The sequence below is a fragment of the Ixodes scapularis genome, unplaced genomic scaffold (assembly GCF_016920785.2).
Source record: "Ixodes scapularis isolate PalLabHiFi unplaced genomic scaffold, ASM1692078v2 PGA_scaffold3__209_contigs__length_174095766, whole genome shotgun sequence".
Classification (NCBI taxonomy): Eukaryota; Metazoa; Arthropoda; class Arachnida; order Ixodida; family Ixodidae; genus Ixodes; species Ixodes scapularis.
The window spans coordinates 145,311,064-145,326,965 of record NW_024609868.1 but is presented as its reverse complement, the minus strand read 5'-3'; the positions used below and the strand labels follow the sequence as shown (position 1 = coordinate 145,326,965).

At 38.7% G+C, this 15,902-nt stretch overlaps 1 protein-coding gene across 1 annotated transcript; it reads left to right on the top strand.

The window, feature by feature from the left end:
* Positions 1-215: 215 nt before the first annotated feature.
* Positions 216-15,523, top strand: LOC8040870 (nose resistant to fluoxetine protein 6). The gene is made up of 9 exons (XM_042292903.1): positions 216-226; positions 371-457; positions 2,342-2,507; positions 6,041-6,123; positions 6,324-6,446; positions 8,630-8,750; positions 11,280-11,469; positions 12,992-13,134; positions 15,233-15,523. Exons 1-9 carry the CDS (start codon positions 216-218, stop codon positions 15,521-15,523), a joined length of 1,215 nt encoding a protein of 404 aa, XP_042148837.1.
* The last annotated feature ends 379 nt before the right edge of the window (positions 15,524-15,902 follow it).

The following is a 15,902-nucleotide window of genomic DNA, read 5'->3' as shown; positions in this document are numbered from 1 at the left end:
TTGCCTTCAGTACATTACCTCTTGTGTAGTTTTGTGTCAATCTGTTTGCTTCCCTGTGTTTTGTCCGAAAAGTTGCTGTTTACCGCACAAAAGGCCATGAGCTCTTTGTGGACACACAAAAATAATAATATTAATATTATAATTAACATTACGGACCTTTTACTGTATAACTCACCGGCAGAGACCACGTTATTACATCTGTGTCGGTTTTTATTATGAGAACAGCGTTAGTGTGAAAATCACACCCTGTATTTACATATACGTCTTTCATTACAAAACAGCCAGTCAGGGGTCTGGATTGGGTATCATTTGCATGAATCTATATAGAAATTTCTAAGACAATACGTTGTATTTTTTGTGTCTATTTTAGCGGATTTCTTCTAGCCTTCAACGTATTGAAAGAAAGACGGGGTTCTTGCATCATCGCCTTTGTTGGGACCCTGCACCGTTATATTCGGTAAGAAGGATTGCGTTTTCTTTTTTTTTTTTTTTGCAATCAGAAAATAATTTTATTTTGGCTTCGCCAACAAATAATGCCGAGTCGTACATAAATAATTGATTTGTGTATAAATTTATGACTAATAAGGAGATAATATATAACCCAGGTAGCACGCCAGAGAGAGGCCTTACTTGGCACAAGCTCGGCAATCCTAGGGGCCTAACTTTGGACTAATACGGATGTACTCTACGGCGTTAGTTGGAACCGAAGTAATTTTCTTGGGTGTTATTTATTCATCTCAAAATTCTGCATACCCAATTCCTGACTCGAAGAGGTGGGCATATTAACGAGGAAACGAGAATGTTGATATGCATGAAATTAAACTAGCAACAGGACAAGGAAAAATATATAATGTATAAGCAAAGTTCCTTTGGCTTTAATCTGACTCGAAGCATAACTGCCAAAATGGCCGACTGAGGAAAAGATGACATGCAGAAAAAAAAAATAAGCAGCGAAGCCTAAATCTAGCAGCTGTTTTAAACTTTGGTTCGCTGCCTGGAACGCGTCTCCGACTTTAGCGTCCTAATCCGTCCTTGCGTCCAAAGTAGTCCCGAAGTGTCAACAAAAGACGCCATGAAAGACGGAGTGTCGTGCTGTCGGATGCGGCGATCCTGGCGATTAGTCGTAAAAATGCCGGCGAAAACCAAGAGCGATTGCAAGCGTCGCTGTCGTTGTGGCGTCGCAACTCCTGGCTGCCGCAGCTTCGCGGAATGTCAAAGTGGAGGTCGACCTGCAACAGAACAGGCGTCAGCCACACACACCTCCGCCCCTGTGACACCTATAGGATCGCGGCAGGCAGCTGCATGACACATTCATGACGACATCAGCCGGTAATCGATGGACCATTTCACTTTTTTAGACGCGCTAAACACACCTGTCGATACGTGTTCCACTCACAATAGATTTAGGCCTAATGAACTCACGTGAAAACGAAACAAGCAGAAGTCATCTCTAACTCTGGCACTTGTTTCGCGTTGTCGATCGAAATATGCAAGATGACAGTCAACCTACCAGCAGTGAAGCCCAACTTCGTCACTTCTTTAGCGAATTATGGCCTTGATGCCCAGATTCTGGCCGAACAAGGTCTAGTTTGGGTCTACAGTGACTTCTGTCTCGTTATGGCCCGAGATGACCACACAAACACACAGTTTGACCGAAATAACTGGGTTATCTGGGAAATATCCACGCAGTAGGCAGGCATATTTTATTTTATTTCTTCGATGGCGTATTTTGAGGAAGAATCATTTATATATTTTTGTTGTCGCCACTAAAAGACACCGTAAATCAAGCGTTTCTTAAAAAAAAAATATTTCAAATCTAATGAGCCTAGAGGCAACCGTCGCATGATTGTAACAACTGAAATACAAACTTGACTAATCAAATTGTGCAGTAAAGTGTACCCTAGAATATCTCACATGTATTGCTTCTACACTAGTATTGTATAAAATCCGTACATAACTGCGGTACTTTTATTTTTTGGTTAATTCTCATGCAAAACCTTTAGCCGAGCGTATTGACCTGCATAGATTAGTCAGAAAATTATTACTGGCAAAGAGTAATAAATTTGTTCTGATAAATAACCTTGACTGTCCGTCAGCCTCGATAACGTAGCGTTCATAAAACACTTAAATATGTTTTCTGGTACAAAATATATTGAGGGACTTTAAACATAGAGAGGTTACTTTAATGCCTATTTTGCCTAATTGAGAATATTAACTTTTCGCGTAGTACCTGGTTTCGAATTTGCTTAAAAAATATGGGAATCCCAGTAAAAATTCCTGCACCTCACCAGGCTTATTTTGTACGCAACCTAACCTAACAGAGATGAAACTCCTATTTCAGGGTCACCGTTCCACTCTGTTTTGTAATCATCTGCTTTTTTCTAATGCCCCTCATCGCATCGGGACCCAATTCCCCTATCATGTATTACCAGTTCTTTTACGAAATAATGAATCACTGGTGGGCCATACTACTTCAAGTAAAGAACATCGTCGGAGAGCCGGAGATAGTAAGTTCACGAGACATTTATATTTCTTCGTGATCATGTGTACAATAACATCAGAAACTTGCGCAAGATAGCGGTGAATATGATGTACTCAAATTCGTCATGCGCACACTTTTGGTAAACTTATACCCACCTTTTTTTTGTAAATACTTTTCTGCACCTGCTTTCGAGAGAAGGTATAGTGTATTTTGTTGCACATATATTAAAATATATAAAAAAAAACTTCCGGTCTTTTGTATAGAATATTTTTATTTAATTTTACATGCAAGCAAAATGTGCAGATACAATTATATATTAGATAACAGAAAGTATAAAACAGAGAGAGGACGAAACACAGACGAGTACATACTTTCATGTATGTACTCGTCTGTGTTTCGTCCTCTCTGTTTTATACTTTCTGTTATCTAGTACATCGTACCAACACGCTCGTTAGGAATATACTATTATATATGTTCACAGATATATTTTCTTAGCTTCATGTAATTCTGCAAAAGTACGCTTTCTTGCGTGACATAATCCTGCCATATGTTGGGGGCTTCGGGAGAGTCTAGCTGTTTCTTTTTTTTTTAATATTTGGCTCCTTTTCTCCCCCAAAACTGGTGTGCTTGAAAAATGAAATAGTTACTAATCTCACCTTGTTGTTACGGCCAGGTCACTCTAAGGGTGTACACACAGAAAAAGCCTCTTGTGAACAATTGCACATTCCAAGGGAGCAACTATAAAGCCCTCTCCCTGCTTCTCCTCCTCCCTCCCGCCCTCCCCCTCCTCCCCTCCCCCTCCCCCCCTCCTCTCCTCAACAAACACACACACAGCCGCCCCCACCTGACCATTGATTTGTGGACGCGTCTACAAACCCATGAGGTTTTGTGACGTGTCGTCAAATGCATGACACGTCTACATATCCATGACCGATGGCGATATGACCCGCAGTGAAGGAGGGCACCTAGTTTGATCAAAATGGGGATTGCAAAGCAGATTTCAACCTAAAAATTAGCAGAAATTCGCCGCTCAATGGAGCCTGTGCCATTGATAGTGTGTGCACTTCTGACATCGCCATAAGCTTGCGTAAAAAATGCTATGTCACTTCACCTCTTACGCTGTGCATATTTAACGTTTGTAAGTCAAGAATAAATGGTATATTGTTAATTCCTTGATTCTTACATCGTTATGAGAAATGTAAATGTCGCTGCTCACATAGGAAATCAGCAAATGTTTCCCTCAAAAAGTTAGGATTATTTATAAATCCTTCGGACGTATGATCATCATTGGTCGGATAAATCACGTGCACAGCGCATTCCGTGTAACACGCATTGGCAATTTTATCAGCACGAGGTCACCATCCCGATCACCCTAAGCATTTGGTTCCTAATTAGTTCAAAATAAAACTGACACCAGATGTTTTGCGCCAAGTTTTCAAACGTTTACGCCAAGCTTCCGAATGTCGGCAAATTTGCATGTGTACCATCATTAACAAATGATGCAACAATTACTATTTAAACGATGTACTTTATATATCAAGGCCAATGCTGAGCAGAATCACGATAATACCTTGAAAATATCTTATAGTACTTGTATCTCTGTATCTAGATACATTTGAGAAATATATTTGTATTTCAGTAGTGCAATACTCCGGTGATTCATCAATTATGTCGTACTACTTTGCCGGGCTTAGGTATCTGGATACATTTGTTGTAAAATATTGACTGGTTCGGGGTGTCCAAGAATTGAAAACATGCAACCACCAGATAACATAATCTAAAAACGCAAATGGAAGGGGGAGGGTTTGACTTGCATATGGCACAAACACGTCACCAAAATTGCAAACAAACATGTGTTCCAAAATTTCGACTGTCGAGTCGGTCGTTTTTCCTTGGTCTCTCATTTCCTGTAGATTCCCTGGGTATCTTGTTCAATAACTCTTTGTCCCCCCCCCCCCCGCCCACCACTCTCTTCCCTCCGTGTCTCTGAGAAGTACTTAAAACAAAATACCTCAGTTGTGAACGCACCATCGCATTCAGGCAGAACTGAAAATCATAATGTGTTGAACAAGAAATGAAACGAAAAAGTGCTTATTTCGGGCCGACCACGCCACGTCTTCTACAAATTTGAAGACGGTGATTACTCGTCTTTAGAAAGTTCAGGACAAATCGACGTGAGGGCGGAAGTCTTTCACGTCCTTTGAAACCCCCAGGAAAGAGGTATCGATGTTCTTGGACTTCGCCTTCAACAAGGCGGTATATATTTCTTTAGGCGGCGGTAGAGAGAGTTTTCGTTTTCGAAAGTCTGGTACTGCACCAACCTCGATGATAAGCTCTTTGAAAGGATAGTTACGCTGATCTGTAAGTTGTTAACATTCGATATTTACAATTTTTTATCAAATAAACATGTGTATTGCGTGAGAATTCCAATGTTCCTATTTTGTGCCACATTTTATACTGGCGATACATTTGACGTTGTTTGGAATGCACGGCATCATTATATGTGTTTGTGGAGCACGGCCTAGTTTGAGGGAAAAAGTATTTCAGTATGTACTTGTAGCTGTATTCCGGGATGCTTCTATCCTTTTGGGGCAAAAGTGTCTCAGGGATCTACCGTTATAAAAACGACAAACCCATCTTAGTATATGTATTTTGGCCTGAATATCCGTGTATTTAAGAAGCAGTAATCCGGGATACTTTTTTGTATATCTCACCAGCCCTACTCAGTTACTTCTTAAGTGTGTTGGTAGGCCTATTGGGACACACTTGTTCACTACCTCTGATATGGTTAAGAAACAATTTTTAATTAAATTACATAACAAAAACTGGTATGGGTTTGTACACATTACCAGAAAATCACGGAACATGAAAATATTTCCAGCCCCTTGTTTGGATTGATAATAAAAATGCACGCTAGAAGGAATAGAAGAGTTTATATCCGACAAATATCGGAAGGAACGCGTCTAAATATTTAGAAATCAAAAAATATTTTAAACTAAGCTTACTATTTTTCTTTTGCAACCATAGTAATGGTTTGTCATGTTTAGAGTTCAGAGATCGTAGGGGCTATATTCTTCATTCCTTAAAGCTCGCTCACTGACTCTTTTCGCAGAGTTGCGGTAATATTACAAATTATTACCCACATAATATATTTAAGTAAATACCTTAATGGTAGTTCAATCTACGTAATGTTTCTGGTGGTCGTTACTGAAGTTAACTCCCGACAAAGTGGATTACCATAGTCACCGTATCGTGTGAATATTTTTTTTTGGTTCGCTTTCGAGGCAGCCGCGGATACTTTTGAATGACTCTAGAGACTCCCCGCAACAGCCACGGTTCATGGCTGAGTTCTTAGTCTTGCTTTAGTAGTCAGTGGTGCCCATACTGTTTTCTTATTCTACACGCCAGTATGATGTATCACTTGTTTGCTTTCTTTAGTCTCGGATATATTCATATAATGAGCGGATTCCGGATTCATGAAGCATTATGCCAGTTTGTTGATTGCTTAAAAATACAATACAATTCTATACTAATATTGCATTTAACGTTTGTTTGTAGGGAGTGTTTTTGCATACCTGGTATCTGTCAGCAGATTTTCAACTTTTTGTTGTCTCTATGGTCATCCTTGTCTCCTTTAGAAGGTAAGCAATATAATCATTGGAATTTGTTATGACGTCTAAAGATCTTGATTGTGCATCCAACTTGTTTGTTAGAAGTTCCTGGTGAGTTCGTTTAGTGTTGCTTTAAAATCGACATACATATTGTGTAAATTTCAGCAGGAGAATTGTAGGCTTTTTTTTATTGCACTTAGATATAAAAGTGTCTTTCTTTTATTTTTCAGAAAACCTAAGTGGGCTATTGTTGTATTTATGCTCATGTCAATCCTGGGATGTTCGGTGACGGCGTGGCAGTTGTACAACACAAACTACGAGCCTTTCCTTCTGGTATTGGCCGAGTCATTCCTGTAAGCTCTGCCTCTTTAAAACGCATCTTTATTAACTGCGTAGTGCTTCGGACGGTATTGTCGTGCAGTTATCTGCGTGGTGAATCTCCGCATCTTGGTACCCCAATATTTTCAACTATGTCCACTTTTAGAAAACGGCAAAGGATACAAATGTTAAAGGGGTTGGTTGTCAAAACGTCTAAACAAGTATTCGTTTTATATTTGTTTTATTATTTCTAAGGTAAGGTTGTATTGGCGAACACTACCTTTAAGCTTCTGAGCCATTTAAATCAGTCAGACGATAAATAACATCCCGTTAACACTTTGTCAATGATCCTTTGAGTTTAAAAAAAAAAGAAAAAATTACGTCAGTGCAAAAATAATGCCCTGAAAAGTACGTTTACTTCCTGTTTCCTCTAACTGGATGCTCATTTGATATACACTATTTTATCTTGTGCTAACCGAATAGCCGCTCAAATAACATCACCCGAAAAGCGCGGACCACATCAATAGAGCGCATAAAAATTGCTTTAAATAAAAGTACTTATATATCAACCTTGTTTTGAAAAGCCACATCTAGATAATAAAACTTAATTGAACTGAATGTGAGGCCTCCATTGTCATTAATCGTACTATGAGGTTAGAAATTTTAAATATGAATCTATAATTTGCAATTGTTTGACGTATCGTCAAATGCACGTTAGAGGAGAGATAAAATAATGTTGTTATATTAATTTGATTTCTCTCACTTGATGGAAGAAAAAGCTACTATATTTAAGCTTGATATTTGGGCTCCTACAACTAAAAACATTGCGTTTTACAAATAAATGCAAAAATCAACGCCTCATTTTTTTACAAAACAGATTATGCAATAAGCACAAAAATGCAAAAAATTAGTTTCACAAGAAATGATAAACAAAGTACCCTTTTTGCGCTTACACGTCCTTAGTTGCAGAATGTAACATTTATCTATTTTGAACTGTACATGCAAATATACACCGGTAAGCAGAGACATCTCTGTTAATAAAAACCGATCACAAAGGGGACATAATTGAAGCTGGCCTTAAGTGATGGAAGGTAATATTTAAACGAGTCAAGACTATAATGATTTCAAATTTTGGCGATTATTTAAGCAAGCTTAGAATCATTTGCATGCCCATATTGCATTTGCATATTCCCCTGTTTAGCTTGAGATCATGCCAGTAATCCGGACTGCAAAGTTCTTTGGCCAATACCGATCAGCGTTTTTTTTTAATCTTGATGATATTTTGACTTACACCGCCCTAAGCAAACGTTTCGATTTTCGTATATCTGCTAAGGTGGTCTAATTGTAGACAGTGCATACTGCTATTTAATTTTGTGTGGTATGATTTTCAGCCAACAGTATCGAGCGTCCTCTCATGCGCTTTCTGTGCACTTTCTTTACCTATGCGAAACATTTCAGTAAACTTGTAACCTGTGACAAAAGAAACGGCACAAGCTTTCTCGTGCAGACCTGACCTTTTAGTTTTAGTGACTAGCAAAACAAAAACTTATCAGATCGACGCAGTTAGTTAAGACGGTTTCCTCTGAAACCTTGTGACAGTGCCCGCTTGTCTCCTATAAATAAACACGAACCATTCTGCGACATTTCAACTTTTATCTTTCATTTCTAACATTCCTAAAGGTGAAGCAGTATATTGATCTACCTATGAACTGTGTAATAAACGGTGTTACCGTCCCGCATTATATCATTACATATATTATTAAATTTTCCATTTTTTTAAGTTTTAAGTTTTAGCAATTAGAAAAAGGTTAAAGCTGGAATACAACATACATTTGAGGAATGCTAGGGTTGGCCTTTTTGTATCGGATGTTGTCGAATTATGTGAATAGTATCTGTTTTGAAACATGGCTCACAATAATTTTTCTGCAAAGCAGAAATTCACCTATCAGAGTAAAAACATTAGAGGACAAAGAGTAAAACAAATATATAATACTAATAGTAATATAGCGCGAGAATATCTGAATATTACTAAATTTGTTTGTTTTTTGTGCTTTCTTTCGTTTAGACTAACAAACAACGTTTCACGAATGCTAATTGCCCTGCTTTGTATCACTCTCCCCTGTGAATTATTTTAACAGTGGCAGAGAGATGTGTCAAAGAAGCCATGTAAGGTTAATATGCTTACATAATTAAAATATATCTTGCTTTTTTTCTACAGTGCCCATGCGGACACATTCAGGAAAATGTACATCCTACCCACCTACCACGCTGCATGTTTCTTCACGGGTTGCATTGTGGCCCTTATTCTGAAGTTATTTGGAGAAGTCAAGCTGTCAAAGGTAATGCATCACTATTGTCATTTTAATAATACGCACTTATTTTATGAACACCTGAATAGTATGCCGTAATCCACTCTACCACACATCGCAAATAAACCGTAAAATATAAAATATATTAACTATGGCTCTGGTAAACAATGGAAGTTCCTTTGTTTGTACATTTAGGAGTGCAGTATGTATAGCACGATATACAAGAAGACTCGAAAGCAAATATAAGGGAAGTAGACAGTCTAAACAAAAGAGGAGTGTGCAATAAACAGGGAACAGTCAAATTTAATCTTGTGTTCCTCCTCTTTCGCGGAAACCTTCATTGCGTCCTACTTTTTCTAAATGTTTCTTCCTACATTTCTCGCTGCTTGACTTCGGCTTTTAAAAGATTGTAGTCTTGCGAACTCGTGCTCCAAAGAAGAGAATAGGCGTGTCCGAATTGTCTGATCGCCAAGAGTGGCTGCTAATGAATATATAAAAAAACAACCAGAAAGCCGAAATGCATGCCGGTCTCTGCAGCTCAAGTAAGCACGCTAGTTGCGCCACTCCTCTCAAAAGAAACATGGCTTTATGGGCCCTGTTTTAGGCTAGGGTTTTCCATAAAACTGCCCTAAATTCTCGTGTCCTGTGACACTGAAGCGAAAATAAAATGGTACGTATTTCAAAGTTTACCTTTCTTTGAAAGGTGTGTTAAAAATCGGATGGAACGATCACGAAGATTCTTCAATTACTTTGTGCTTTTTAGACTACAATGTTGCCTATCACTCTGATACTTCCAGGATATCACTTATCGAGCAGAGTATATCACGGCGGATAAAAATGTATTATTAATTTATGACTGCTATATCCATGGAAAAATTATATGAGCAAAGATTTTGTAACTTAATTATAAAAAAGTGTACGTGCGTAGAATATATGAATTGTATCTTACGAAGTCTATCTTCTTATTTTCAAAGCAAATTAAAAGAAGTAGGTGCAAAACAAGTCTCTAGACAAAAACAGTCTATATCAGGGGTCGTCAGCCTTTTGCAAGCAAACAGTTTGAAGTTCCTCGAACTCAAAAAAATATATATATACTCCTTGCTCGTGAGCTTCTTTACAAAGGATGAGCGACCCCGTCTCTGTGAGGTACGGTGCATATTCTGGCAGTGCTGAGGCCCCTCATATGGTTTGTCTCGAAAACGAAAGATTCGCAGGTAAGATTAGCATTATTTTCGCTCGCTGGTTGCGCCATGCAGATAATGACTTTAAGTCAAACCTAGGAAATTTTCTAGTGCTTGCTAAATCTCTGAACACGATCGGTAGAGTATGATAATTAGCAGGCAACGTACTTTCCGACGAAGTAATTATGTGGGCAATTTTACAGGGTAGAAAATAGAAAAATGTAGGAGCTTTAGTTTGCACTGCATACATAGACCCTATTCAAAAGTGACGAGTGATACCTAAAGGTCTAAATAATAATAGGTAAAGGCACATTTGCAGAAATATCGCCGAATGGCCAAGTCTAAAACTACTTAAGATGGCAATAACCTGGAGTGTTAGTTCGTTTTAGCATTGGTTGTAGGGCGCTAAAAGCGCAGTAGAGGCACACCTAAAGGAACATGCAGGAGAAAACTTACCTAAGGTTTGGCAATTCAAGGGTTCGAATCGGGGCCTAATAGAAGTTTGCTCGAGAGCGCTCGGTAGAACTTAGTTACCTTAAATTGTCCTAAATAGCAAAAAAATAAAAATACGAAATGCCTTATTCGAGCAATTTTTTGGAGATTCAGGCCCGAAAGTGCCAGATGAGATGGAAACAAAACAGCCTCGAATATTAACTATAAACTTTGCTTAGGATTTGAGACCAAGGATGCCGGGCGATAAACGAACATCCAAACAGTTAAGTTTAACTCTGGCAGTTCCTGGGTGATTTAAATTTGAAAGGAATCGACACTCTCTCAATAAAGAATCAAGTCTGATTTTACTTTGGTTACTTAGGGTCTTCATAATTCCGAATTCCCAGGCCAAAACTCTATTTTAACCGAAAGAAGAGTGCTACCTAAGACATGTATGCACAAAAGAAAAACCGAATTCAATGCGCTTTCAATGTGCTTGTTCGGTTTAGCCAAGAACAATAAATCCCCAAAAAGAGAGGAAAAAACGCAAAAACTGCGGTTTTGCGATACATTACTGAATTCTGGCTCGCAACTTGAGCTGCATTAGCACCAATTAGCACTTCGGCAAAGCGAAGAACGGTAAAATATTTAGGGTTTCGACTTTTGCGGTGTAATTTCCGTCCACCGGGGCGCAGGAATTTCATAGATTTTAGCATAGGGCGCACTTTTAAATGTCTTCTCTTATAGTATATATCGGAGGAAAAAGGAGGAACAAACAGGCATAAACCTTTGAGTGTTGTGTTTTCTCATCCCATCTTGCTCTTGCTCCAGGATTTACAGACCAGCTGACCTGCCTTTATTTTCTAGTTGGGAGTTTAGTGACTCCAACTAAGACGAAAATTATACTTCGACTATTTTTGCATGACATTACTTGTTTGTTTTTTAGGTCGCACTCCTAGCACTATGGGCAACGAGCCTTTCATGCGGTATGCTGTGCATCTTTATGCGGTACGATTGGAACCGGGGTGCTAAACCCAAAGGACTATGGGCAAAGGTCGCTGTTGGTTTCTTTGACCGACTGCTCTTTTCTGTGTTCCTCGCTTGGATCACGTACGCCTGTGCAACTAAGAGAGGAGGTGAGTGCATGGGTGTGCGAATCAAGCATGGTTTATCCTTTTCAAGCGCAGAGGTATAAAAAACAAGTACAAAACAGTTTCATACGTACATCCTTCCCCTGCGGATACAATATCTCTTGTGAAGTGTTTTGTATCCAGCAGGCTCATGTTTCGCTCTCAGCCGGTAGTGAACTTCATGCGAACTTCATCTCTCAAGTAGTTTTCTTGCACCGGCATCTAGGGTAAACGTCGGGCCGTCTTTGCTTCGTTCGTTGCACATGCTTGTTTTAGAGCGCAGCTCTCAAGCGCCCGTTTCCGGCTTGAGCGGTGACGTCGTCGCCGTTCGCGTAACCGCGCGTTGCGTTATGGGGCGTTTCTCAAATTGACGTCACTCGTGACGTGACGTCATGAGGGTCACGGGTGACGTCACGTGGTACACACGAGGGTCATAAGTGACGTCACGAGGGTGACTTCACGTATGTTGTAAAACAGCACCAAACTTTTTTCGCTAAATTTAGCAGTGAAATTTTCCCGCCAAATTTAGCGAGGAAATTTTTCCCTCACATTTAGCGGCGAAATTTTTCCGCAAATTTAGCGAGTACATTTACGGGTAAATTGTCCCACAATTTCCCTTTAAATTACCCTCCGTACCCTTACGTCATCCTCCTCGAGAGCCGCGCTCTAATTCGCAATTACAGAGCATTGTGAACGTCACTCATTTTTGTGTTCCCTACTTAATATATATATAAATATATATATATATATCTATATATATATATATATATATATATATATATATATATATATATATATATATATATATATATATATATATATATATATATATATATATATCTTTCAATATGTTCTTTCAGCAGGATTAATTTTAAGTACGGTTTTAAATAAGTTTGACAAACCCATTCAACTTGTTTTATCTTATTAAGATCTATGTAGCTCCTCTAACAACAATATGTTAGTTTTTGTTTACTGCATTCACGTATTAGAAATAAATAGCACGAATGTCAAGTACAAACAGACGAAATAGCGCTTTTCCGTCAATGTGTACTGTACATTCGCGCTATTTATTTATAATATTCATATCCAACTAGCCCACCTTAATATTTTAGATAATTAACATAAAGGCATTCGACTATGTATCGCACTCTGTACGTTTTAATACCGATCGTGACAACCGCACAATCGCAGACTGCATTTCCAGTCTATATATAACAGCTGACATATCATTAAAATACATTGTAGCATATTAAATTTTGTTAATGTCATATTTCTATTTACGCGGTACAACTTTGTTTTCACAACTACGCTCTAGGAATGCAGCTCTAAAACAATTGATAGGTTCACGTTCGCGCGCACTGTCCCGACCTGAGTGATTTCTTCGTTATGCTCATAAAGCGACACATATTGTCCACACGTGTTTTTGTTATTATTATCTAAATGTAAACATTCCAAAGTTCAGTTGCGCATATTCAACCTTAATTTCCTGGGGAACATAACAAATTCTAAATACATGGACGTTTTTCAGGGTGGCTCTGCCGTTTTCTATCGTGGGAAGCGTTTGTGCCTTTCAGTAGGCTCACCTTTGGAATGTACCTGATACATTTTCCACTCTACTTGGTCCTGTACCATATTAGCCGAGAGCGCATCTTCTTCTCTCACATATCGTTCGTAAGTATCCACAATCTTAATATAAGGGACAAGGAATTACATTTTTTATCATTGATTTGATATGTAAAGTACTAAGGTTGCCACATTTTGTTTAAGTGCATTTTGTTTTGTTAAAGTATAGATGGTAGGAAGCATGACTTTCTGCGTTTTTTTTATAAACATAAACACTGCAATCTTAGGTTCTGAAAGAATTGTTCTTAAAAAACAAATTTTGAGATCAGGTCTTCACTGGATCGCGAGAAAATATCGCTCGCAGTGCTTTCAATCGTTATTGCTTCAAACACAGATTTCCCTTGAGGTTTGGAATTTCTAATATTACACAATTTGTTACTTTCTTGAGGAATTCTGCTGCGAAATGACATTAGCAAGAATCTCGACGTAATCACCAAAATGCTTAAATTATGTTTTATCAGTGGTAATTCGCGAATCGGGGTAGTATATGCACTTGTTCTAGGGTGCCTGTGTAGCTTTTTAACGAAACAGACATTCCTTATTTCCGTGAAAGATCTACCTGACCTTCATTGATGGCTTCTTTTAAACGGGTAAAGAATAATTTGATATATAGCCACTACGAAATGCTTTCGTAATCGTGCACTCAATGTAGTTAATATACATATTATGTGTGGAGTTTGTGCGCAATATGTCGCAAAACAAAATAATGAACAGTGCAATTTGAATACCTAATTTTTATATACATATCTGCGACAGAAACATTAGTACGGCACTGAACATGGGTGTTCAAATCGCGGCTCGCAAGCCTCATGCTGCTCCCTAGGGTCGCAAGTAAGACTCGCGACTCCTTGGTTAACCTAACCCTCCCCCCCTCTTTCTTGATGAAAAGGAAAAGCGTAAAAACACAGCTCGCGCTTTGCCAGTTTTGTGCTATCCTAGGCACATTACATAAGGTTCTTGTTTCTTGATCAGGACTCACAATAAGGAACCATACTGAGTAATCGCTTTAAGAGTGGAATTCGCCAAAGCAACCAATTGAGAAGCAAAACATAATAAAGTCGAACACCTCATTTTTATGGTTCTCCACATGAAATTGATTTCTTTATGGCTATTTGAATATGTCAGTTTGGCACTACCGCGCCTTTCATTGAGGCTGGTAATATTACGAAAGGTATGATAAATGATAAATAGACGATAGCATGTAGTAAAGTATTCAAGACTCTCCGGTATCTCCACGATATGTGCACTCTCAAGAGTGGGCGAAGATGGCGTTTTAGCTTTTTTTTTGGCACGGAAGAGATGCTTATGAAGCTATATATTTTGATAACTCCCAAAAAGATTAGTCGCCGCAAACTTCTTCAAGTGTACTCAATTTCCATAAGAGAAACAGGTGATTTTCTTTCCATTTTTAGCTTTACTTCCTCAGAGGCAGTGCCATCCCTTCATTTGCGAATTTTACATTATAAATATAAATGCTGAAAAATTAATTTATAAGAAAACGTCTTTAGCCTTGACTCATAAATGTTTCGAGGAAGATTTTTTTATCTCAAAATAAAAAAAAAGGAGCCACTAAAGGACAAACATAAATGCTTATCGTAAGGGTCGTTCATAAATATGAATTGAAAGTATCATTATCTCCGGCAGGTAAAGGGGATGTCTTGTAAACAGAAGAAAATTGCTTGAAGCACGTGTCGTTTGTTTTACTTTAGATAATTTATGTTGCGTCCTTCCTTGGGGAAGGAGGGTTGACAAGATATACAACAAAGAAGCCCCACGTTGCCCTTGAACATCGCTTTACCCTCTTAAACTTTAACTTGCCAAACGGCGAAGACTATGACTTGGTTCAGCCAGTCAACTTAGCGGAGTGAGGCAAGTAATAACTTGAAATTGGTGTGCGCATATTCCCTGGTGAGCTATCGCGCGTTTCGTTCCGTCGCTCGGGTTGGCTTGGGTCGTAGCGTTTGGTATTTGCCAAGTCAAGCTGAAACCAAGCATAGTATTGACGCAGCAGCATTCCCAAAATTAAAAACACATGTCGAAAAACTTCACTAGTTAGTACCCGTGTTTTAACTTTTGAAACAAGATTGATCGTTTAATTTTCGTGACGGAGGAAGTAGCCTAATGTATTATACGTTGCCGATTACAGGTCATCAGATGCTTTGGCGTCGTTGTCTTCAGCTACCTCTTAAGCTACATCCTGTTCTTGGCCTGTGAAGCGCCAACTGGCAGACTAGAGAAGATTTTGCTCACACCACTTCGGCCAAAAGCTGGTTTGGCCTCTGAATTGAACGGAAAACAACTCGTCCAGAAAGAAACAGTGTATTGCGCTAATGGCTTCAATGCTATTCCGGATGAGAAGCCAAAAGATAAGCTTAGTGGTGTTCACGAAGAAATCACCGGCGCTAAAAAGGTCCAGGATCCATTTTGTCACCTTTAGGCAGAAATGCGGGAATTTTAGTATTCTGATCGAGCTCCGCCAACTGTATAGTTTTCTTATAGTTATAGCATCAATTATATACATATTTTAAGGCTCACACTTTCCACAAAAATGTAAAGTTAGTGCCTGAGACCTATCATAACTAAGTGTATATATATAATGAAGTGCCGAACAAATATAAGGCTTGTATTGAACGCGGCTGTGGTTTAGTTTGTTTTGCACTAAAAGAAAGTGACTTTTCGCTTTTTTATTACATTCTATGGCGGTGTTTTTAGACAAACCTACTACTTTTTGGTAGTACATGCCAGTAATCTCAAATGCCTTGAAAGAAATCCCCGTAAGCTGTTGCATTTCATTCTTAATATACGGTGAAGACAAA